The following is a 26,316-nucleotide window of genomic DNA, read 5'->3' on the forward strand; positions in this document are numbered from 1 at the left end:
ACCTTTCTTTTATAATGTAATACCTTCCCTTATCATGTATTACCGTCCTATTATTATGTATTATCTTTCTATTATCTATCGCTATACCTTCCTAATATCATGTTATACCTTCTTACTATCATGTAATACCTTCCCACTATCATGTTATATCTTCCTACAATCATTTAATACCTTCTTACTATCACGTACTACCTTCCTACTATCATGTAATACCTTCCTACTATCATGTTATACCTTCCTGCTATCATTTTATAGCTACCTACTATCATGAAATATATTCCTACTATTATATTATACCTTCCTACTATCATGTCNAGATTTCAAGCTCGTACACTTACGATGGGGTCTTTTTCAATGATAACAATGGTATCACATTGGTTGTCCATTATCATTGTCAAAACATCGACGATGGTGTCATCTACAGGACTCTGGGTAATGATGTAACCGGTTCGAGACGTGTAAGACTGATAAAGACATTTTTAAGTATTTGAGTTATCATCAGCAACAGATTATCATGGTATATTTCAAAATGAGACGACATATTCATAATAAATTTCTATTATCCTAATTGATACGTGGTCTTGTATAAAAAGTCATGTTGTTTTATTATTGTTGTCCACATCTTTTGTTGTTAAAAACACTGGCGTTTTGAAAAGGCAAGAATAACAAATATTTACAGGAACAGCCACAGCGTTGATATAATCGGTTCTGTCGGATAATGATGACGTCAGGTATGCTCTGAATTTGTCAACTGTAAACAAAATGATATACATAAATATCAATCAATAAATAAGTTAATTAAATTAATAATAAGATAGCAAATAAATAAATAAGGAAAAATAAATAAAAAAAGGATAAAAATAAATGATATCATTAATACATAGATAAATAAAAAAAAGTAATGTAATCTAATGTTTTCATGTTATAAACGTAACGTGCGATGAAGGTAAATCATTTATTGAATATTTATACAACTGTATAAACAGCTTACCTGCTAAGACATTCGGATCCTTGTTCTTGTTGCGGTTGACGGGAAGGAGTGCTGCTTTATAGTCGACTTTGGTATATGTTGGCTTCATAGTTTGCAACAACTAAAAACGTCAGATTTGTTTCACGTTAATAATAATAATAAGATATACCATGCGAGGCAAACATACTTGCCTTTATTCGATTAACTTGAGTTCCAATCTTGTCTATGTTTGTTGATTTTGTGGTGTTTTACTTCACATTTGGCGAAGGAGGGGTAGGCACATAATTTGTGCAACACTTACCAAATAGCTGGTTTATTTAAGCATAAAAAGACGTGTCAGTTATTTATTTTCCAATTTTATAAACAATTGATGTTAAGAGAAAAAAGGGTACATGTTCATATCAGTATAAACATTTCAATATCAAACAATCTTTTTAAAGTAGAGAGTTTTAACACTTGTATAATATATGCGGGCATTGTAAAGTTATCTTCCTCTTAAATTGATATTTTGCTCTGTATTCATACAAAGCAAATTAAGATCGCTGGCCTGTTTGGGAGTTAGACTAAGTTTTAGAAATACTCCCAGGCATGTTGCACACGCGTATTTATATAAAAAATATCTTTACCGGTAGCGTAGTGGAGAAGCTGCCTTTTACAGTGATCACATTTTCGAGGTGATATTCATTTACGAGAAAGTGTATATACAAAATAACTCTATTTTATTGCAAAGGGGCTAATAAGTCAGAACAATACTTGCAATTCAACACACAGCGCATAACACAGGGTGTCTTTGGTATACAATTCAACACTCAGCGCATAACACAGGATGTCTTTGGTATACAATTAGCAAATGGATTTATAATAGACATAAAGATAAACATTAAAATATAACATTCTGAAATATAATTATATGATCAGAGGAAAGGGTACCACTGCATTATTTATAATTGTGGGGAGGGTTCTATTCCGATTTTATTTACTCGGAGTAGCCTCCCCTCTATATAGAAAATGAAGCATTACTTGGGAGCTTTTCTTGCTTAGAGTTACTGTACTAACCCGGTCATGATGATGTGCTTCTGTATGGCAACATTGGTAAAGTGTAGGTTTAGCACTGTAAAGAACTCCGAATTCGATCCCAAGTGTTTTGCTAAATTTATATTTCCAAACATTTAAATTTGAAATGCTGTAGAATATATCGCAACATTTGATTTATATGGAATACTCCTTTTGAAATGGACTTAAGCAAATATTGACAGTAGTAAGAATCGTAATTATATAGTTTAACTTGTTGGGCCCTTTTTCTTTAAAATTGTCCAATATCTATAACCCAGATGTTTGATTAAAATGAAACTGTTACCTGATGTTCCTGCCATAATTTCGTTTGGTTAACTGGGACATCATCCGACAGTCTGTTCAGTGCTGCATGGTACTCCACTCTGGGTATAAGGGTGTCTGGCATGTCAAACGCCTCAATCAGGATGTTGTGCAGAGCAATATACTGATCCTAAATGCAACAATGGGATTGAATACAACTTCGAACCATTCGTCACTTATAAAAAAGGATTATCTGCATTTCTTCCCAATCTTAGTTTAGTTAATTTTAATAATCGAACGATCATATTAATTGTGGTTCGAGTGTATCCGAGATTAAGAGATCACCGATGATTCTGAATTTGAAAAAGCTTCTGTATATATTAGAAAAAATGTTGATTCAAAGCCTTATACATGTATCAATTATTAATGTGCACAAAAATGAATTGGTAGTTTTTTGTAATTTTTACGACTTACAATGGTTTGAACCATATTGATCCTGTCCTTCCTCATGGTTCTAATGTAACCTATGATGTCGACCATTCCAGATTCTTTGCCGTAATCCAACAAAGCATCCAGCGCAATGAACGTTCCTGTTCGCCCGATACCGGCACTGTAAGTCAAATAATCACAGTTAGGATACTAGAACTATATAAGAAGATTATATATTGCTAAACTCGGTATTGTGAATGTCATTGTTTAGTGATACCCGTGCCAATCAATGTGAGTAATTGATAATTCAAGAACGATTATCCGCTAACAAAAAATTCGACGAACTTATTTTACACTTCGACCACAATGAAAGACGACAGTGCAGATTCAAATCTTTTGTAAATGTTTATAGAAAATCGATTAGTTGTTGCAAGTTACTGCGAAACAAACTAGAATTCCATTTCAAGTAAAACCATACGGCCAAAGCAAAATGTACAAATGCACCTGCAATGGACAACCATCTTTCCTGGTAAGGAATTCTTGTAAAGCTTCATTCGACGATGGAACACGACAAGTTCATTGGGGTTTGGGGTTCCGTGGTCTGGCCACGTGGTGTAGTGAAACTGGTGTACTTGTCGCACTGATTGGGTCTGAAAATATCGTTATTTTTATAAAATGAAATTTGAACATGCGAGTTCATTCATTAGCTCCTTTATACTAGGATGATTGAAACGAGGGACTTTTAGAAGGCAGATATAAATAATATTTCTTCCTGTATTAATTGTTCTAAATTAATTTTCTTTTGCTTTGTTTTTACATGCTAGGCTATAAGTATGGATCTTTTTTTGTTAGTCATACATCAAATGTTCATCTAATAAACAAAAATGATAAACTGGAATTACACAAAGTAATATGATTGAATGAGTGAATGTTCTAATCGCAATCTGATAGGTCTTGGGAAGAAAACCTCGTACTAAAATTACCTTCTTTTCTGTGAGAATGATATCCCGGATGACATAGAAGGCGTAGACCCTTTCTCTGTCTAGGACGATCTCGAAATGTTTTGTAGACATCGGTTGTCCTTCGTCAGGCCAGTATTTCACACACTTTTTCTGACATTGAAATAAAAAAAAAAAAAAACAAGCACGACTATAGCGTGATAACAATGGATATGTGAAATCACATGTAACTAATTACTAAGAATGTCCAATATACTTTTGAAGCGTCTCGTATTGCTTTGATATTAATGCGATATTAATCGTTGTTTAAAAGTAGCTTGGCTATTACCGTTTGGAAGGTTTTGATTGTAGACTATTTACAAGATTCAGAACAAATTTTGAAAGTTCATCGCCATGCTTTTTACCTTTGGTCCCTCAGACAGATTAGTAAGCATTATGATTTTGCCAGAGTTCAGCTGCCAGATCATACGCCACAGATCATCTACGGTTTTGTTTGTTGGTCCTGTAAAGGTGAGATAATTTAGAAATCAACTGTTTTGGATTGATGTCAAAATACAATATTTTTTTGTATTTAAACAATTCATTATTTGTAATGAAACACTTTTGTTGTATAAGGACGATGCATTTTTGGCAATGGAACACTGCTGAGCTTTGAAAATAATTCTTCAATTATTAATGTGTGGAATCATAATTCAGTTTACCTTGTGTTGCTATATACTCAGCAGGTAGCGTGACACTCTGAAAAGTAAATGAACTGTACGTGTACGAACTATCACCTTATGATGTCATTTCATAACCCATATTTTGGTTTCTTCGTCCGAACAGTTAGATTATTTAACATCTGCAGCATTACACTGATGGTATCTGTATCTTTTACAATGCTAACTTATTTTACATTGGCATTGCTATAAATCAACTGTAAATGACATGTAGATACAGGTAGTATAGGTTTAAAATAATATATCATTAGGTACACGTTTTCCGAAATTTAAAATCCTATCCGATACATAACAAATTAAGACAGAATAGTACAAAGTCAAGTAGGATAACTAAAAATGCTGGGAACATTCAAAATTGAAATACTTTGCAATCTGTAATATTTCTGGTGACACAATTATGGATATTCCGAGCACGGAACTAAGGTTTGTGATAATGAAAATATATAGTTCATTAAATGAATAAAGAAATAAAGAAGTATAATAAAAAATAAAATCACAAACATCGATATAGCTTGCATTAATGTAGTCCGAGTGTGGATCTTTGTCCTGTTTGTCAAGGACTACTCGTGAATGGTCATCTGTAAAATATAACAGAATGGATAGTGTGACATATTTAACACTGTAAGGCCACTAAATAATGCATTAAATCAAAAAGAAGTTATCGCACGACAGCCAATATTATCCGGTGTACTTACCATTGTTGTCCTCTATTTCACTTACTTGGAAAAACAAGGCGATACTTCTCACTATTTAGTCTTAGGGAGGTTGAAAATGAGGTAATCATGACCGCGAAACTCGAGAACAAGAAAAACACGATGATCAAATATCACGTGGTTGTATCAGCTCAATCGAATCAGAACAGGCGGTTAAATAGCCAAAGTATGATAATATAGGAGTTTGTATGAAATGGTGTGGGTCTGGAGTGCTACTTACATGGAAACGTGGTCTTAAATCTGTTTTTTAGTTTGTTTTCGGTCATCATCCCAACTTTATGTTCATACAAATCCCCTGATGGTAGCGACTGTACAAAACATGCAATGGAAATATATAACTGTTAACATCATAGAATTTTTTTATTGTATAAACTTGTGGAGATATATACCTATGCAATAACATAGCAACGTATGACGTACGGAAGTGACTAAGACGTATAGTTAGAGGTTATATCATGTATACCTTAATTGTAGTCATACTATACTAAAAACGGACCACCTTGAAATTCCAGATATTTTGTCACCCTGAAATATGTCATGACAAAATTGAAGGTTATGTACGCGCTTCCTTGCGGATGATACAAGTTGACCAGTTAAACCTTTATACGCATCAAAAGAATCACATGGCAGCATAACGGTTAAATTTACATGATTTGTAGTCGAGTGTCACTTCACTGTAATCTTCAAAGGACAGGTATCAGTATAGCGATTGGTTAGGTTGTTATACATGAAAATATGATATCGATAATTACACACCTTCAATTTAGTCATGGCATAATCCATTGGTACAGAGAACTTAAGTGAGCGTAAACTCTGAAATTTCGAGGATATCAAAAGACGCGTGTGATATTTCCTAAAATTATATCGATATTATCAACATTTATAAAATCAGAATATACTGCTAGGCTTACCTTTATTAAAATAACATTGCATAATTAAAAGTCGACTTATTTACTCGTTTTGATTAGAAAACGTGTGTCGTTATATGGTGTATAAATCGATTTAACAAAGAACTTGGTACACAATATCTACCTTGTATTCCTCTTCAAACGCTTTTGCTTTGTTTAACATCTTCGTTTTCACCAACGATGTCAGGTCACTAATAGCGATACCCTCAGAACCTGAATTACAGTACACCTCTTCGTATTGGTCTGTCTTTTTGTTTACATTTGCAGCATTGACGTAAACGTTATCGAGTTGTTTCGGTAATGGTTCTGACGTTCGTTCATCTGACTCTAAAATGAAAAACAAATTGTAATGACCAAATAAAAAAGTAACCCCCCCCCCCCCCCCCCCCCCCCCGCAAAAAAGGATCAAGCTTAAGCATGCAGTTGAAAGAATAGCTCGTCTGATATTATGATATTACCATAGCCATTGTTGAGCCGTGATGATCGAGACATATCCCGCCTGCCGAACTCATCCAATGAATCTTCTTCCTTCAAAGAGTTCTGTCTGCGCCTAAAATGCATAGCCAGACCTTATAATCCGGCTAATTTAGCTTTAAGACAAAGTGTCTGGATTAAGGAGCAGCTGAAAAACATGGCTTTGTCGTAATTCAAACTAATGCGGGTTTACAGTGTAATGAATGTTTACATTGTAAATGAAAGTAAACAGAATTAATGTACGTTTACAGTGAAAATGTAGGTAAGTAGTGAACGGCATACAGTGTTAATAAAGGTTTTCAAAACTAAGGTCAAGAATGTAATAAAAGTTTGCATTGCTAGTATATGTTAAAGTGCAAATGTAGATTTTCAGTGTAAAAATAGGTTTAAAGTGTAATGTAGACACACAGTCTAAATATAAGCTTTCAAAATGAAAGGTTTGTTAATGTAATGTTAAGTACAGCGGAAATGTAGTTTAACAATTTGAATGTAGGTTTCAGTGTAAATGGAAGCTTCAATTTTACGCCGGACATAGACATTAAAAGATCGAATGACTTACATGATGTTACAAACGAAGAACGACATTTATATAAAACTCTTGTTTTATGCACATGAAAATTCCACACTTTTATCGTTTTCCATTACCTGCCTATACGACACGAGACATGAACATATGCAAGTAGTATGCTATTAAACACGGTAATACGATTACTCTGTTAGTTAATAAACCGGAAAGTTACCCTTCTTTCAAGAATTAATAAACATACATACCTCCTGATGAAGAACACAACGCCAATTGTTATAATAGATACCAAGAGAAGCAATCCAACAACAATGCCAACTGTCGTCCCAGTAGAATCATCCTGTGGGGGCGATTTTATGCCTTCAAAGCAAAACACGCTATGTTGTACTTTCGGTTCTTTAATAGCTTTTCTTCTCGTTATATTTGCTTCATTACAACGCCACAACAAATAGATATATACAATGTATTGCTATCAAGGAAGTATCTCGTGCTATTTATCAACCGGTGGTTAATTCTGTCATTTTATCCATTACGGCGAAAACAGCCCTGTTGTTCACAGCTTAGAGAAAATTCTAAAGAAAACTTTAATCTTATTTATTTTTGATGATATTATATTAAAATCTAAACTAAAATTACAAGTATATGAATACACAACGATCATCTGTAGAAAAGAAAATCTTAAATATATATAAACTCTTAGATAGTTCTCAAAATGTGTCGTTTGGAAATTTTCATTAAATTAATCATGCAGATATCATCTGGGCCCTAATGTATAGTATTTGTTGTGCCTGTATAACCCATGTTTTGTTCAGGTGTTACCTGCGAAATAGCATCTTACTCATTTGACAAAATTCTTCTTCGTATCCAGGCATGCAGGTAGTGAGGCACTTCCCAGTGTCCCTAGAACACCGCTCACACTTGACACAAGACAGACTGCAGTTTCCACCATATAAACCATCCAAGCATTCTGTTGTTATAACATGTATATTATCTTTAACGCATGATATAAATCTCAAACGTATGGTTTAAATTCTGCAAACTGATCGGCAGCATCTGGAAGATATATGAGCAACAAGCGAGCTAATATTGTTGTACATCGTCAACATGCAAAGACAAAGTCGGTGTTTTACTACAACATGCAGAAACTGAGCAAAACCAATAAAACAAAATTTAGCAAATAATTACATTGGGCTTTCCTTCTTTAAAACTATATAAATATTGATAATTGGATGCTAACGTTTGAATCAATTTTTGTTTGTGAATTTCACTTGATTACCTGTACAATCACCGTCTTCCCGTTGGCATATTTTGCAGTCGGATTCGCATTCTAGTGTGCAGTCCACGCCGTGATATCCATGCTGACATTCTTTGAATTGAAAGGTTATTTTTTTCGAGTACATGTCACATGAAAGTGATGTAACTAAATCAGGCTTCAATAAAAAGAAATTATCAAAACAATGAACGATTCATTAAGTCCTAAGTTTGTTCGTTCTTTGCTTCGTTTTACCTAGCGCATATTAGTATCAATGATCAAGCCACATGTCCCTATTAGTAAAATATTTTAAGGTATTACATCTTGGCACTTATATGAGATACTCACTTTCCTCGAAATATGGAAGTTCGGGGGCAGTTTTGTAATCGTGTATAAAGAACAGTCTCAACTTTGACAATTTCTGTACATGTTATTTGAAAAACGTTTTGTAGTTTCTGAAAAAATGAAGTTTGATCAAAAGATCGTTGTGTAGACGCATGGCCATAAATATATTCAAATACCAAAACAATCACACATACATATACATATATGTACTTCTTAAGAATCAATAAAATAAACTGTTTACGAGAAAACTGTAGGAAAGGGCATAAAATGTACAGAAAGATTCCACACAAATTATACCAATTCTAAAATGTAACGGTTTTTTTTTTAGAATTAGCACGAAAAGCATTTAAATAAGTTTACTGCTAAATGAGTACATTTACCTTTTTGAAGTTATGATTCCCATATTATTGGACGTCAAAATGTAAGTTATTGTTCACGAATACGACAATAAAAAAACTTTATTAGTGATTCTATGTTTTGGTTTTAGTTCGCAAGAAAATAAGAACTTTTACTTACCAAGACAGTTGCCATCGTCTTTTGTGCAAAGGTTATCTTTACAGATGTCATTGCAATCCAGTTCACAATTTGAACCATATTGACCCCGAACACATTCTAAAGAAACAGCGTTCAATAAATATCATACGGACTGAATGCACATTTCACATGTAATTCAACCAAATAAAAAAGATCAGCTTTGTTTCTTATATCATCGGTGTCATGCAGAATTGAGACAACATTTTGAAACTGACAAGAATGGAAGCCAACATCGAAAAGAAAGGGGAACTTAAAGTTGTAGTCAATTTGCTGATGCAATATTTCATTACTATACAATGTATTTAGTTAACTCTAAAACATTTTTCAGACGATTGCAATTAGGTTTCGATGTTCACGATAATGACGTTTTCTCAATAATTAAACACGATCCTATGGAATTTTATTTTAGTGGGTAAACTTGAAACTCAAGATTTGATTATTAAATCTCAAATAGAATGTTGACTTACCACAGAATTTTGGTTTGAGCTTGAAAACATTTTCATGAAAACAAGTTCCGAAAATGTATATGCCTGTTGAATATAACACATTCGGGATACACGAAATAAGTCTATCCTCAACAACCAAATGTGATGTATGCCACAATGTAATGGACATACATTTACCTGTACATTTTCCATCATCTTGCACGCATGTCAAACAGTCGCTTGGACAATCTTCAGCGCACTGTAAACCTTGTTTTCCTTGAACACATCCTAAAAATATTACACCACCGTTATACTGATAAACCCTTACTAATAAATAGTTTGCCAAAGTATATTTAGTTGATGTCGTCAATGAGGCAGAATACGTATGCCATTCATTCACATCAGTTCTACTTCTCCTCGTACGTTTTCAAGGGTCTCCTAATAAATCTTTCCTTTGTACATATTTTGCTCTAGTCTTATTGAATTATGCTTTAGTTGACCATTTGGTATATTATTTTTGTTTTGTCTTATCGCTTGAAAATCACTTTAGATGTCGAAATATTCAAATTTGCCACTGATGGCCATGTTTAATTTCAGATATGGGTCAAAATCAAAATGGATAGGTATTTGCAGGAAGCTTCATCAATATAAAAGCATCCAAAAAGAGTTTTCTCAAGAAAACTTATATACGGATACTTACGTACAAAAGTACATGATTGCCACTGGCGGTCATCTGGAGAATCTGTTTAGTTTTGTTACATAAATAGTTTATCTACCGTGCAGTATCGATACATTAGCATATTGTGTTTATGTGAATCACAATGTGTCTACAAAGGAACATATTATGTGAACCGTCTGGAGTTGTTACACAGACAAATTATGTTTATAGTGTGATATCGATGCATTAACTGCCTAGTGTCGAAACATAATTAAATTATGTGTATCTTGTAGTGTCAATGCATTAACATTGTATGTGTGCATGTACAACTTGTTATTATTACATCAACATTTTATGTGTAATGTGTGGTGTTGACACACAAACTAGTTACCAAGTACTCAAATGTAAATATTTCTTTAAAAAGCGTACGATCGGGGAAAAAACGACGTCCTGGTGAAATTCAGGAAGTATTAGTTATTGATGAGGGATGTGATGCTGCTACTATAACATGGCGGGATCATCAAATGAGTGAATCTGTAATGCTAACAAATGTATCAATAATTTGGAAAGGCCAGTAAATGCTTCTCACCTATACAGTTTCCACTGTCCTGTAGACATGTCATGTCTTCACAGTTACCAGAGCACTGACGTTCACACCTGTCACCGGACCTTCCAGGAATACATCCTGTAAAAACATAAGGTAAATGTTTAAGTACATCATCAGCAACATGTTTGAAAAGAAATGCAAAAACCTGTATAAAGCAATCTCTGTAAAATAGTTAACGCTTTGAAAACCGAATATTATTGCTCTGACAGAATTAGTGACAGAACTACAGACAATTGGAAACAGTTTCCCTGATGTGTTTTTTTTGTTTGTTTGAAAAACGAGGGAAATGAATTATTAAATCAGACACGCAAAAAATTCGTTCATAATGTTATGACTGCAGCATACGTTTGGTTTGTTGATATAGTGAACATGTAACGCATATGTAAATAAAGAGCGGGTTGTTTGCATGCTTGGCAATTAGCATCGACGCAAACCATATGATTGCCTTTTCACCGATATTTACTGCATATGTTTTTTTACTAAATAACAAGCAGATAATTTTCAATTATCAGTCTACTCGTATCGTTTTTTGAAAGTGGTGAGCGATTCGTGAAAATATCTCTATGTCATAATTTGAAACATCTCGTACAGTGCAATTGCGATTTAGATTTGTCTTTTTCTTCATTACGAAACAGTTATACAGTTATTATAATATAGCTAAGTTGCAATTTTAAGAAATCACTGTGTTACACATGCCGACAACCGTAAATTTGCCAATTCCAAATTTGGATGTCTTTTTCTCTCATCCTTGTCAGATGTATCAACACTTTTTCCTGATGTGAGATATCCTTGTCTCACTTAAAAGTTGTCACGGGGAATTCCCCTATTCATAGCAATTGTGTGACGACACGTCAACAATACAATGACGTCACGTCAACCATGCATTAAGCCTGTAACGTTGCCATTACATAATAATATGATACACAATGGCTGAATAGGGAAAGAGAGAAAGAATCCCCTTGAGGTAAGATTAGGAATCTCAACTACCGGGAAAAGATTCGTAAGGTGCCAAACACTTGACAAAGCCTTGTATTTGGCAATTAAGAGTCACCCTCGCGGGTTGAGGTTTACCTATTTCACCCAAAGGGGCCTACATATTCTATTAATCTCCCAAATTTGCCCTTGATATACAGGAATTCCTCTGTGAAAAGATAAATACGTCTTTCCCTATGAAAATATAGCTTACACCCGATATGACGTCATGGCGTCGGCGTTGGAAATATTTATGTTTTGTCGACTGTGCTAAATGATTTTTTTTTTTTTTATTATAAAATATATTAATGCAGTTGTTGGCTATTGAATAAATCTTTTGTTAACTTTGTGCTTTAATTAGATTTCGTATTTTATGTTCAGAGTTCATCACCCCTATGAAATAACATGGTTTTATTCATGCACGCTTGTCATGGAATACAATCATATGATTACGTAAAGAGTAATGACACATGCATGTTCATTTCGAGTACTGAAACAAATTACCATTAGGTGTGGACCGTAGGCAGTGAAATCTCAACCCTCGGGTTAGAGTTTGGCTGATCAGCATGCCGTAGCGCTGGGCGGACAAACTCTTGTCCTCGGGTTAAGATTTCCCCGTCCACGCACAACATGCAAGATTATTTAGTCCTTCTACATATCCATCCTATATATCGTAAACATTACTTCAATACTGACGTGAGATGCTTATTTTTATCATTCTTTGACAAAGGATTTATATATGATATTTATCAAGTTTGTTTTTTTTTGTCTTCTAGCTACGACCAGGTGAGCATTTTGAAAATTGTTTATTTCGTTCACAATCTTTATATATAAAATGGATTATCCAGCATATATATTCGTTTTAAGAATGACTTAGTAGTAGATGAAGCATGAACCATTGAAGTGACATAGCATCAAACTGCGTTTAAGTCGATAATCTATAAGTACCTTTACAATAGCCAGTATGTTGGTAACACTTGCTGTCGTTACAATTCCTAGGGCAATCTTGCTTACAGAAATCTCCATGTTTTGTTTGATTGCATTCTGAAATGATAAGCATAAGATTGATAGAAAAGATATTTTCATGACAAAATTCATACAAAATGAAATAATAAATTAAATAAATGTAATGAACAGCTATATGATTTTATCATAGAATGTGTATACATAAACATTATATTTGAAAAATTGTTTTTATCATTTTCCCCTCAAACTAACAATTTGGTTTTCTTCTTTGGATTGGTAAGCTGACACGGATCTTATGATACGTTTGTATAGATTAGTCATACCGTATCCACTGTAAGTTAATGATTCCGTTCATGTCTACGTCTTTGACTTAATGAGTTTACGTTGAAATATAGATTAGTTTGTATTTATAAGTAAAACAATCCACAATAAACTCGAAAAAGAATTATGCGTTCCCCGTCCTCTTTTTTGTTTCATCAGTGTGTGTATGGAGCTAAGGATGAGTTTGTATGGATTAGATAAAACAAATCAAAACAATTCTAATTCATGGCCGCATGGTTGTCCTATTAATTTTGCCACTCATATTTCCCTTCACAAATCAAATGATCTGTCATTTTTAACACTTATAAAGTTTTGTCTCTTTCCGACCACATCTAAAACTCATCTTAAGTTCTGCCACTTATCTTAGCGACCACACCGAAACTTCCACTACATACGACCACACCAAAGCTTCTGCCACTTTCCGACCACATCGTAAGTTTTGCCACGCATCTTAGCTGACCCACGTCTAACATTTTGCGATCTCTCTTTCCTGTCACACACCGAGGTTTCTACAACTCACCGACTACACCGACAGTTCTACCACTTACGGACCGGTCCATACCGACAGTTCTACCACTTACCGACAACATCGGAGGTTCTACCACTTATCGATCACACCGACAGTTCTACCACTTACCGACCACACCCCAAGTTCTACCACTTACCGACCTCACCGAAAGATCTACCACTTATCGACCATACCAAAATTTCTACCACTTACCGACCACACCGAAAGTTCTACTACTTATCGACAACATCTAAAGTTTACCACCTAGCGACAACACCAAAAATTCTATCATTTTCTGACCACACCGAAAGTTCTACCACTTACCGACCATACCGAAAGGTCTACCACTTACCGACAACATCGGAAGTTCTACCACTTACCGATCACACAGGAAGTTCTACCACTTACCGACCACATCGAAAGATCTACCAGTTATCGACCATACCAAAGGTTCTACCACCTAGCGACAACACCGAAAGTTATACCTATTACCGACCACACCGAAAGATTTACCACTCACCGACCCACTTTCCGACTACACCAAAAGTTCTACTACCAACCGACCACATCGAAAGTTCTACCACTTATCAATCACACCAAAGGTTCTACCACTTACCGACAACATCGGAAGTTCTACCACTTACCGACCACCCCGAAAGATCTACTACTTACCGACCACACCGGAAGTTCTACCACTTACCGACCACATCGAAAGATCTACCAGTTATCGACCATACCAAAGGTTCTACCACTTACCGACCACACCGAAAGTTTTACCACTTACCCACAACATCGGAAGTTCTACCACTTACCGACCATACCAAAGGTTCTACCACTAACCGACCACACCGAATGTTCTACAAATTACTGACCACATCAAATGTTCTACCACTTACTGACCACATCGAAAAATCTACCACTTACCGACCACACCGAAAGTTCTACCACTAACAACCAACATCGGAAGTTCTACCACTTTCCGACCACACCGACAGTTCTACCACTTACCAACCACACCGAAAGTTCTACTATTTACCGACAACACCGAAAGTTATACCGATTACCGACCACACCGAAAGATTTACCACTCACCGACCCACTTACCGACTACACCGAAAGTTCTACTACCAACCGACCACATCGAAAGTTCTACCACTTATCAATCACACCAAAGGTTCTACCACTTACCGACAACATCGGAAGTTCTACCACTTACCAACCACACCGAAAGATCTACCACTTACCGACCACACCGAAAGTTCCCCCGATTACCGATCACACTGAAAGTTCTACCACTCAGCGACCACATCGTAAGTTTGGCAAAGTATCTAAAATGACGTACATCAAACACATACTCGATTCAATCTTTACCTTACCTGACACACATTGTGAATTGTGCAACTTACATAGGCCTTCATGAAACTACCTATTTGTCCACATAACAGACATTACTCTAGTAACTGTCACATGTATAACATGTATCCCACTTGCATGAAACTGACATCTTCTTTCTTGCATAAAATACCCAAAACTTTCAATTATCTGACATAACAGGTCTATAATCTTACATAAAGTTTATTATTTGTCGCTTACATAGTGCAAAGGTTTTGGTATGTCTCCTATTTTCAAATTTAATGCTTTATCTTAAATAATCTTCACACAACTAATATATTGGCAAGTACATGTCAGTTATCAAAGTTTAAACCTGTACATATTCCCGAGTCCTTTTCGCAGATACTGCCTTTGCAGCTAGTGGTGCACTCTTTGTTACACTTGTCACCGTATTTCCCTGGAAAACAATCTGAAATCAAAATCATTAGTTGACATAATGACGTGACCAGTATATTTGCTAGCATCTTGAAGCATTATCTTTTGTCATAAAGGTAATTTGTAAATCCATCTGTTAGTTATGTTGATGTTTTAAGCACAATGTACACGCCCTACTGTCTATTTGATCTTCCTATTGGAATGATTTGGTGCGATTACTAAATTTATGTCCAACATATACTTAAAAGCCATACTTCGTTTTGATAAACTCATCTAAGTTCCACGAAATCATGAAAAAACATAAATAAAAACACAAATTGATATCCTTTTTTCATTATTAATTGTCTTCCGCAATCACTTTAGAAAGGTTGACTGGACTGTAAAAACTATCGAATATAGCAACATTGATACAAATGTAGTATATTATATACGTTTGTCAAAACATGTAATATTAATATACCTAAAACAATTGACATAATTTCCACTGAAATATCTGGTTGTCTCATAAAAATAAAATAAAATACTTCGCCATGAAAATAATGAAATTTATCTATTGATAGCAAAATCTGTTTAAAGAGGTTTAAATATCTAAATATAATTGTTAAATGCAATTCTAATTAATATTCACTGCATCTACCTATGGACCAGAAGCAGTCATATTCTGTATATAAAAACAAAATATTTATTAAGGTCATAGGAGTGTATTGCTAAACGGAAATAGGAAGTACATCCCTAGTTGAAAATCCAATGTAGGGAGACAGTATTACAATTTCCGCATATTCTAATGTTTAATATTAAACTGATGAATATTGTATGCTTATTATTGACAGAACAGTGTGTTCTTTCAATATTAAGTATTGCAAAGCAATCCAGGCATTAATTCAGTTGTTTTCAAATCAATGAGTCACATGTGTCCATTTTTCTGTACTTCAGGAAACCGGCTACCTATTTCACTACTGTGAAGTTTTTCAAGAACGATAACTCTTGCATGCAATTACTATGTGTATAAGGTTTTATTATAAAATGTCAATTTTTAATCGTTTATAGATGATTAATTTTACACAATTTCAGCATTCATGAAATTGATATACATTAATGCAATACTAACCTATGTTATTACCATTTTTATTGACATTATTTTGCCAAAATAATGTGTGTTTCAATTTTTTTTCAAAATTCAATCCTTTTTACATAAATTTCGTTTTTAAAATCCTTAAAATTCTGACAACTTATATTTTTTTGTGTCCGAACATTTTCTTTACTTCAAAGCAATTTAACTATAAAATTTGAATAGATTCTACTGAGAAATGGCGACACAATCCTATTACATTAAGAAATTGTATTGATGACAGGTTGCGTCAGATTTGTTTCGATATATATTGAGACAGTATAAGAAACTTACAGAAACAAGACCCATTGGCGGCGTTGCAATTTCCTCCATAGCAGTCCCCTGGACATGGCTGGTCACAACTGCTTTGTCCATACATCCGTATTGGACATCCTTACAAAACGATAATAAAAGCGTACACTATAGTACCTTATATTGTTAATACAAATATGCACAATGGTGAGGGCGATACATGCCATTGAAATTAATACATGGGGTAATAACTCTGACTGTTAAAGTAAATAATGAATACAGAACAATGATTTTGATTTGATTTTGTTTATTTCATCATTTTTGTTTCTCATAAAAATTCCGCTAGATATTGTTTTTTTCAGAAATGATTTATCAAAGCTCTAGTCCTGCCGGAAAATTAATAATATATTGTGCTTGCATGAATTCAAAAAAATAAGTATATATGTCAAAACTGTGTCATAACATTAACGATACGCATTATGTGCAAACAATATTATTACTTACCAAAAACTTGAACTTCACATAGCTCTAAAACAGCCCACTTTGAATAATGGTCATAGCGCGTATTAGGAGTGCTTCTCGAGTTGTAAATGGTCACATACTTAGCTACATATTGACATTGATGCGATACTATATCCGATACTTCATTAATTGAGGTACTAGGGTCCTCAAAGCAGAGTTGGCCATTATTCCAGTCCGTAGTGTTTGACACAAAAATCTTGTAACCAGCAAATCTGTCTCTAGTTGCAGCTGCACAAAATCATAATAGAAATGTATGAATAAGGTGTCAGACATGATGTCAACAATTTACGGAACAGTAGGTTACTAATAGGGTTTTTCCAGATAACACTTATACGTATACGCATACGTACATGGCAAATATCATACTTTCCTAGTGAAAAACAAATTATATGTTAAAAAAGTCCGTGTACAAGTCTCTGTTATAGTATGTGTATGGACAGATTATATATGTACAAATTGCACCACCCGTATCAAAATTACACGTACTTTCCGTGTATCTATGTGATCGCATTATATACGGACGACCGCCGTGTGTTGGGATGAACACGAAAATACGGACAGGTACATAAAACGGGTAAGTTAACAAATTATATATATAAATATATATCTAAGCCAGGCATGCGCTCTAAAACAATATTTCTACCACAATACGCTGCGTTATTCCACTCTCAGATCATTGTATAAACACGCAGACTGTTAGATAAATATGAGTTATATACCACACGTGGTATATGAGCTTCAAGAGTTTTGATTGGTCGAGAAGATGAACTTTGACCGGGAAGATTTTTTCCACGTTATTTTTGCCACCTGCTGTTTTGTTTACGTCGTCGGCTGTCAACATCCGACAAATGTTGGTGACTTTGTGAGGTTATGCGGAAAGGGGGGTTATTAAGGCAATATTAAAAGATGATACTTAAAGATTTGATCGCTAGTTTCAGGCAAAATTGCTACAGACGCTCGATATCGTTTCGACGTCACACCGTCGCGTGTCCAGGTCGTGAAACCAAAACAAGATCTGTCACAGTGTCGGGAAATATTTCGTTCTCCCAACGTCCCGTTATCGCTATTTAGACGGTCTGACAATGGCTGAACTTTCACTATAAACGTCACCATGGAACCGTCACGAAGAAACGTAGGCCTAGAAACGTAGGCCTATGGTTTTGGATATTGACAGCGATAAGTTGGTCTACAACGGTTCATCACTTGGCGGGAGACAGACTTCGAACGATATGCTTACGCGCATATGGTCCGTGGTTAATTTATATAAATTAATGCAATACTGCTACTCTCAATATTTAAAGTCGTTCATCTATTTTATTTTTTCACGAAGTTGTTGCCGAAACATTAATTTTGACAATAATTAAATTTGTAAAAAAAAGAGGTCATTTTTGAATATTAATAAATGACTTTTTACATATGGGTCATATCACTACGCCAGCCTTGTCAACAAACACATGTGTGTATGTTATTTCCGACTGATCATGAGATTGTGCTAGAAACAGATCACACGACTCGTGGTTGTTGAGTATGGTATTTATTTCACTCTCGTTAGTTAATTTTCAATCGCTAAAGCTCGTGTCTTTTGTAACTTTTAAAAAATTAACTAACGAGGGTGAAATAAATACCATATTCAACAACCACTCGTTGTGTAACCTCTATATAGAATATGACTTGCAGAAATTGAAAAAAGTCACGTGTTAATAGGTGGGTAAATCAGCAGCATATGTTTTTATGTAAATGTACCATGCACTCGACTATTCGTGACAAGTGACTCTGAAATGACAACGTGTATCATGTCGCTAAGGGAGACCACTCTCATCTAGCAAAAACCAAATGTAAGAATCGACGTCATTCCAACTCAGAAAAAACGCAACAATAATAGAACTCTTCTTCACAGTACGGCAACAACTCATACGGTGGTGCGCTTCACCTTAAACCCCCGGCTGAGCGTTTCCATCCCGGCCAACAAACGTCATTTTATAAGTTGTATTATCATTCTCTTTATTGCCTCCGAAGATGAAGATTTCAAAGTAATGTGGAACATATATGCATTTAGTACATATATACACGATTACATGATATGCATTACATAAATATACACTTAATGAACAGGGTCAATTTTATTGTCATATATATAGTATATCGTATATTGTAGCCACTCTGTGTATGGCCCAGAGCCATCCTAGATGCTTCTATAACTGCCATCTCTGTACAAGTTTCGAATAACTTTTGTAACTGCCTGGAATATTTTCAAGTCAAGAAAGAGTTTGTGATCACCTTGGCAGGCACGAGTCTAACTGACCTAACGATGATATTCCCGTCAAGACTGACCAACAAGGGATTATAAAAATAGCGACCAATCCTATTAAAACCAAGACAAGATTTGGACATGGGCGTAAACTGTTACACTGAAATTAGCAACACATTACTCTGTAACATGTAACGCCAACAAATGGACAAATAATAATAATAATAATAATAATATACAGCATTTATATAGCGCCCTATATAATTTGTAAAATTACTCTAAGGCGCTTTACAACATATGGATAATTGTAATGGTTATAATTGTGAAAACAAACAACAAAGGCTTGCAATCACTTTCATACATTTAACAAGCAATGTGCACATAATTGAACAAATAAAAGGGTGGTATTTACAGGACGTCTTTGCAAAGATTCTAAAATGCAGACGTGAAGAGGTGAGTTTTTATGTCCCTCTTGAACTTGGCCAGGGTATTCGACTTCCTAATAGCAGATGGTAAGCTATTCCACAACGTAGCCGAAACCCTCCCAAAGCATCTGTTTCCGTAGGTCACAGTACGAGATTTTGGGACACACAACAAAGATTCTGACTCCGACCGCAGTGATCTTGACGGCTGATACAGGGTAACAAGTTCCTGTAGGTACGGAGGAGCTGTTCCATTCAGTGCCTTGTATGTGTATACCAGAATTTTGTACTGCGACCTGTATCGTTCAGGTAACCAGTGCAACGAATAAAGCGCAGGTGTGATGTGCTCCCTTTTTCGAGTACGAGTAACTAGCCGTGCTGCAGTGTTCTGAACCCTCTGCAGACGACTAGTTAGTTTGTCAGATATACCACAGAGCAGGGCGTTACCATAATCCAACCGAGAGGTAACAAGTGAATGCACCTAAATCTTGCATGCATCTGCAGTTAGAAACTGCCGAATACAGCCGATGTTCCTGATCTGGTAGTAACAGGATTTGGCAATAACGTTCACTTGTTTCTCCATGCTCAGAGAACTGTCTAAGTATACCCCTAGGTTTTTAACAGCTGGAACAGTCTCAATAGTTCTGGCACCAACCTTGAGCTGGAGAGCCATTGTTTGCTGACACTTTGAGGAAAAGACGATTAGTTCCGTCTTTTCCTGATTAAGTTTAAGCATGTTGGCGTTCATCCAGATACTGATATCTGTCAGACAAGCTTCCGGACTTTCTGATACTGTATTCCAACTGTCCTGTGGTTTTATGACCATGTAAATTTGTGTGTCATCAGCATAGAAATGATAGCGAAGGCTATGGCGATGACAAATCTCTCCAATCGGCTTGGAGTACGTACAATATTTTTGTGGTCGTAACACCGACCCTTGAGGAACCCCGATATCTAGTTCTTTGTCATGTGAGGTGGCAGATCCGATGGCAACACACTGTCGTCGTTCACTCAGGTATAACTTATCCAGCGTAGTGCGGTATCAGTCACTCCATAAGAGTATTCCAGCATGACAAGCACCGCTCTGCACTTGTTATCCAATGCAGAAGCTATATCACTATGTACACGTAGAATGGGCTTCTCAGTAGAGTGTCCCATGCGGTAGGCCGATTGCATGTTGTCATGGAGACTGTTTGCATGGAGATGAACCTCTAAACGCCGGGACACAGCCTTCTCCAAGATCTTAGACAGAAAAGGCAGATTTGAAACTGGGTGGAAGTTTTTCAACTCCTCCTTGTTTTCCTCCAACAAACACATACAAATGAACATCTGTACACAATTATAACATTTACTATATATGACAATAAAATTGACCCTGTTACATTTATATATAGGGATGTGTATATAGTTTCAATATACAGATTGTATATTGATTTGCACAAGCCAAGTAAATTATAATAAATTATATTGATATGTGGTACGTTATACTGATACATGCAATATTGACATTTATTGTAACATACAAATTATAACCGTGGAGGATACATTTGTGGGTCTGGATCACACAAGGGTGGGGGATCTCCCCACCTACGAGGTGTTGTTACAGTTACGGTCCCACACATGTATACTCCCATGCATCTTAATATGTAGTATAGTTCATATAGTATCTCATGTGATATATTTTGCTAAGTGCACATAACTTATACAACATTCTACATCATTTGTTTGTATTTAACTTTTAATCATAACTATTATATAAATTAAGTATAATATAGTTTACACATCTTGTTCACATAAATGATGGATTTTATCCTGAAATCATTCAACTCTTCTTCATTAATTTTGTAGGTTATATTTCCTCCAATCACTGTGTAATATATCAAGATCGGGGAGAGAGTGTAAATAGACACTAAATACACTGTAGCACTAGATGTGTCATTGGGTCTTGATATAAAACCCACATTTATGACATAAGTCCATGGGAGTCAGGCTACGGATGGTTACAACTATTGTCATTATATATTGTATATATTCTCTGTATTGAGGAAATCGAAGCGCTAGCTTCCATAAAGTATTAGGTTTGAGTTGGTTATGTATTTCTCGAAACCTTGTAAAATCATTATCAACTTTCATACGTTCCTTTAGATTGTGTCCCTCATATTTCATAACAGAATTATAAACTGTAGACTTCCAATCACTTTTCTTTCGAAAGATTCCAGTTTCAACAAAATTATCTAGATTTTGATGCAAGGAATACTTTTTTAATATTTTGACTATGTCGGGGGTGAATCCGTTCTGGTACAGTCTACCTAGTCGAAACAAAAAGAGTCGGTAATGCAAACTTTATAAACAAGAGACATCGGTTTCATTCTACACAATCTTCCCAAGAAAAATAATTTTCTAATGTCTATATATGCCTCAATAGAGGTCAAACCAAGTAAGGATGTACATATGTCTGTTCTGGTTCTTTTTCAAACCCTTGAATAGATTTAACAATAAAATGTTGTGCTCTTTCTAACATTATTATTTCGGTTTTTGTCAATTGCCAAAGCTTCGCTGCTGTTAAAGGGTTGAGAACACAGGGATGTGAACCGGAACGAACAAGGGACATCGTACCCGATCTTAACTTATTACATACACGTGTTGCTCTCTCAAAAGAGTTATTTAGAGTTTAATAAAATACAAATACAAAAAATACAAAAATAAAATAAAATATAATAATCTCCCTGTTTTTGTAACATTGTGTTTCTGTTTCCGGAACTAATTTTCGCACACTACCGGTTTTGATCGGCTGGGTTTGGATCGCTAAAGGACAGCGCGCCATCAAATGCGTATACGATACGTATCCGTAAACGTGTTATCTGGAAAAACACTATTGTAGACAATGTTTTACTGTTGAAAGGTGAAAAAAATACGGTATGTAATTGAAACTCAAAATCAATGAACCGTGGAGAAAAAATGAACAAGATAACAGGGGCCTCTTAAAACATTACAAGGATGATAAGACTTTGACTTGTTACGCTATCTTTGTCGCAAAAACAACTGTAGACGTTGCGATACATGTAATTTTTAAGATATGTTACGATTTGGATTTAAAATGGCAACACCTGATACCTCAGTTATCATAATGTACGTGCTTGCTAGTCAATAGTATTGGTTCATAAAAACAAGAAAATCATGATAATGATATTAAGACAAATCCTATATCAGTTAAAATATGAAGCGGATTAGACATCAACTTACCCCTATAATATATTGTGATATAGTTGATTGTCATTAGTTGCCCCAGGTCAACCCTCCACCAGGCAGTAAGTTGATTTTCGGCAAGTGTGTGTGCGCAGTATGTTATTTCTTGTCTTATATCACCGTCCACCGCTGCACTCGCCGGCCATTTAGCTACGTCTTGGTTGCTGCTTGTTGCTACACTTTTGCGAATAGAGATGTTATCTGCCAAATCAAATGAAACTTGATGCCAGCTATTACTCAATGCATTACATTGGATATGAGTGTACTGTCATAAACTGTAAAACCAGAGGAGGAATACAGGTACAATCTTTGTGAACATGGTAACAGTAGGAAAATAGATCAAAAGAAAGAAAACTATAAAAACACCTCTGAAATCAATCTTTTTATGTATTGGTGTTTTGAAATAGTAGGTAGACTTGAAAAGAATAGCCGCTTGAATGTTTTACATGGTATTATATTGACCTGAACTAAAGTTATTCTAAAAAAAAATAGCCGACTCAAAGTTGACGGATAGCGGTCTACTTCTGCCAGCAACCCTCATTAATGGAACACTGTATAATGTCAACACGAGTGCTATATAATCACTTTTGGAAACACAATAAACTTTCAACGGCCTCAAAAAAACTTATAGAAAACACGTAATGAACATTGTTTTCTTCATGTACATTGATCATTCTTAGATTGAATATAATATTCTCTCTGTCTTCCATCATAATCAAATCAATGCTTAACACTAAACAGTTTATCTTAGGAAGGATTTCTATTCAGCCTCATATTAATATTTTTTCGTAAAGACCGATATCAAAATGTCATTAGCTTTGGAATAGCATATTACCATAAAACGGTAAAAAGGGACATTCTTGTCTTCCGGCCAATGGTGACGCTTCCTCATTTTCCTCAAGTTACGGAGATTCGGGAAATTTTGTTTAATCAGTGGTCGACCATTTTACATGGCAACCTTATACATGTATTTAAAACCAGGAAAAAAAGCAATCATAAGGAGATCCTTGAAAATGAATAAGGAAATAAAAACCAAAAGGTAAACGTGTTTTGATTTATCGACGACATTTAGGTCACATTTATATAATGTCACGTTCTTAAAGTCAGAATCAAAATAATCGCAAGGAAACCCCAAGACATATTTTACTGGTAAGCTTACATCTATTGTTAATAAATGGATGGTTTTATTTAAGAAAGACGATTTGTGTACCTGGCAAATGTGTTTGCAGACTCAATGGGCGAAATTTGTTTCGTCGACGAATGTGTTCAAACTTTTGTATACGGGTAACTCAATCGAGTAAGAGTTACTTCCCTTGCACCAGAAGGGGTGTCTTAATTAAACTGCCTGTTCAAGATACACGAGGGACTGAGAGAAAGGGAAAAAAAATCTGAGATTGTTTTGGTAATCNTGGAACACTGTATAATGTCAACACGAGTGCTATATAATCACTTTTGGAAACACAATAAACTTTCAACGGCCTCAAAAAAACTTATAGAAAACACGTAATGAACATTGTTTTCTTCATGTACATTGATCATTCTTAGATTGAATATAATATTCTCTCTGTCTTCCATCATAATCAAATCAATGCTTAACACTAAACAGTTTATCTTAGGAAGGATTTCTATTCAGCCTCATATTAATATTTTTTCGTAAAGACCGATATCAAAATGTCATTAGCTTTGGAATAGCATATTACCATAAAACGGTAAAAAGGGACATTCTTGTCTTCCGGCCAATGGTGACGCTTCCTCATTTTCCTCAAGTTACGGAGATTCGGGAAATTTTGTTTAATCAGTGGTCGACCATTTTACATGGCAACCTTATACATGTATTTGAAACCAGGAAAAAAAGCAATCATAAGGAGATCCTTGAAAATGAATAAGGAAATAAAAACCAAAAGGTAAACGTGTTTTGATTTACCGACGACATTTAGGTCACATTTATTTAATGTCACGTTCTTAAAGTCAGAATCAAAATAATCGCAAGGAAACCCCAAGACATATTTTACTGGTAAGCTTACATCTATTGTTAATAAATGGATGGTTTTATTTAAGAAAGACGATTTGTGTACCTGGCAAATGTGTTTGCAGACTCAATGGGCGAAATTTGTTTCGTCGACGAATGTGTTCAAACTTTTGTATACGGGTAACTCAATCGAGTAAGAGTTACTTCCCTTGCACCAGAAGGGGTGTCTTAATTAAACTGCCTGTTCAAGATACACGAGGGACTGAGAGAAAGGGAAAAAAAATCTGAGATTGTTTTGGTAATCTGAATAAATATGGGTTGTGTGATATAGAGAAATGTTATGCCCTCCCACCCTACACGTTTTTACTTTTTATGAATCGATACTGCAGGGAGTTTTAGTTTTTCTGTTGCAGTTTCATTGTCCAGGGGATTGTGGTACTTGTCTTTATATGTGGAGAAATGAATGTCTATGGACTGGACATCTTCGGCACGGCTGTCTCGGATTGGCGGCGTACGCGCATCGCACACCTTTAACGATGTTGAATTATTATAATTGGGTAGGTATAGAATATTTTAATAGCGTAATTTAGTGGACGGTAGATTAACAGCACAGTCTTCTTGTAGATTGTCTACCAGTCGCTAGGTCGCATCACCAACTTATATTTTTCCATGAGTTAAACAAATCTGTATGCATTCAAAATGCTAGAGAAAAAAAATGACAATATAGCTACTCGTGGTTTTTTAACCTGACATTTCAGCACACAAAGTAGTGAACATTCCTTTTATTTGGCGAAGACAGCAAGGTACAAACATACATTGTACCATACAAACAAAACGCTTTAAACAGTTTGTCCTGCATACTGGCATGACGTTTTACAAACCATGTGTATTATCATTATATCAAGGCACTTCACACAATTTGGGGAGCAAACATTTATACAATGTCCATAACTGTATNTTATCTACCGTATACGCCGTCAATATGAGTATGTATATTTACACGGAAAATAATGTTAAATGCTACGAAGACAAATGTTTCGAAGCAGGTTGCTACGATGCTCACTATGGTAGCCGTGGAGAATACATTCATAGTTTGGTGAATCCACATTGATATATGAATACATTTAGAATATACACAGCGAACAACACTATTTTTCTTCTTTTCATATCTATTAAATCAGGTAA

The 26,316-nt window shown here is 35.2% G+C and overlaps 1 protein-coding gene across 1 annotated transcript; it reads right to left on the reverse strand.

Moving 5' to 3' along the window:
- Nucleotides 1–320: 320 nt before the first annotated feature.
- Nucleotides 321–25,659, reverse strand: LOC110451199 (receptor-type tyrosine-protein phosphatase T-like; the record flags this gene model as incomplete). Its single annotated transcript, XM_021499080.1, has 25 exons — nt 321–464; nt 678–751; nt 992–1,091; nt 2,328–2,474; nt 2,759–2,894; nt 3,218–3,363; nt 3,697–3,825; nt 4,077–4,174; nt 4,374–4,410; nt 4,893–4,969; nt 5,325–5,412; nt 6,137–6,339; nt 6,471–6,562; nt 7,258–7,369; nt 7,848–7,976; nt 8,286–8,375; nt 9,123–9,218; nt 9,764–9,853; nt 10,813–10,908; nt 12,751–12,846; nt 15,303–15,398; nt 16,767–16,865; nt 17,229–17,474; nt 23,160–23,392; nt 25,499–25,659. Coding segments are annotated over 25 exons (3,015 nt in total), but the record flags the coding sequence as incomplete, so codon positions are not given.
- Nucleotides 25,660–26,316: the final 657 nt, after the last annotated feature.

Source organism: Mizuhopecten yessoensis, unplaced genomic scaffold (assembly GCF_002113885.1).
Source record: "Mizuhopecten yessoensis strain PY_sf001 unplaced genomic scaffold, ASM211388v2 scaffold631, whole genome shotgun sequence".
Taxonomy (NCBI): Eukaryota; Metazoa; Mollusca; class Bivalvia; order Pectinida; family Pectinidae; genus Mizuhopecten; species Mizuhopecten yessoensis.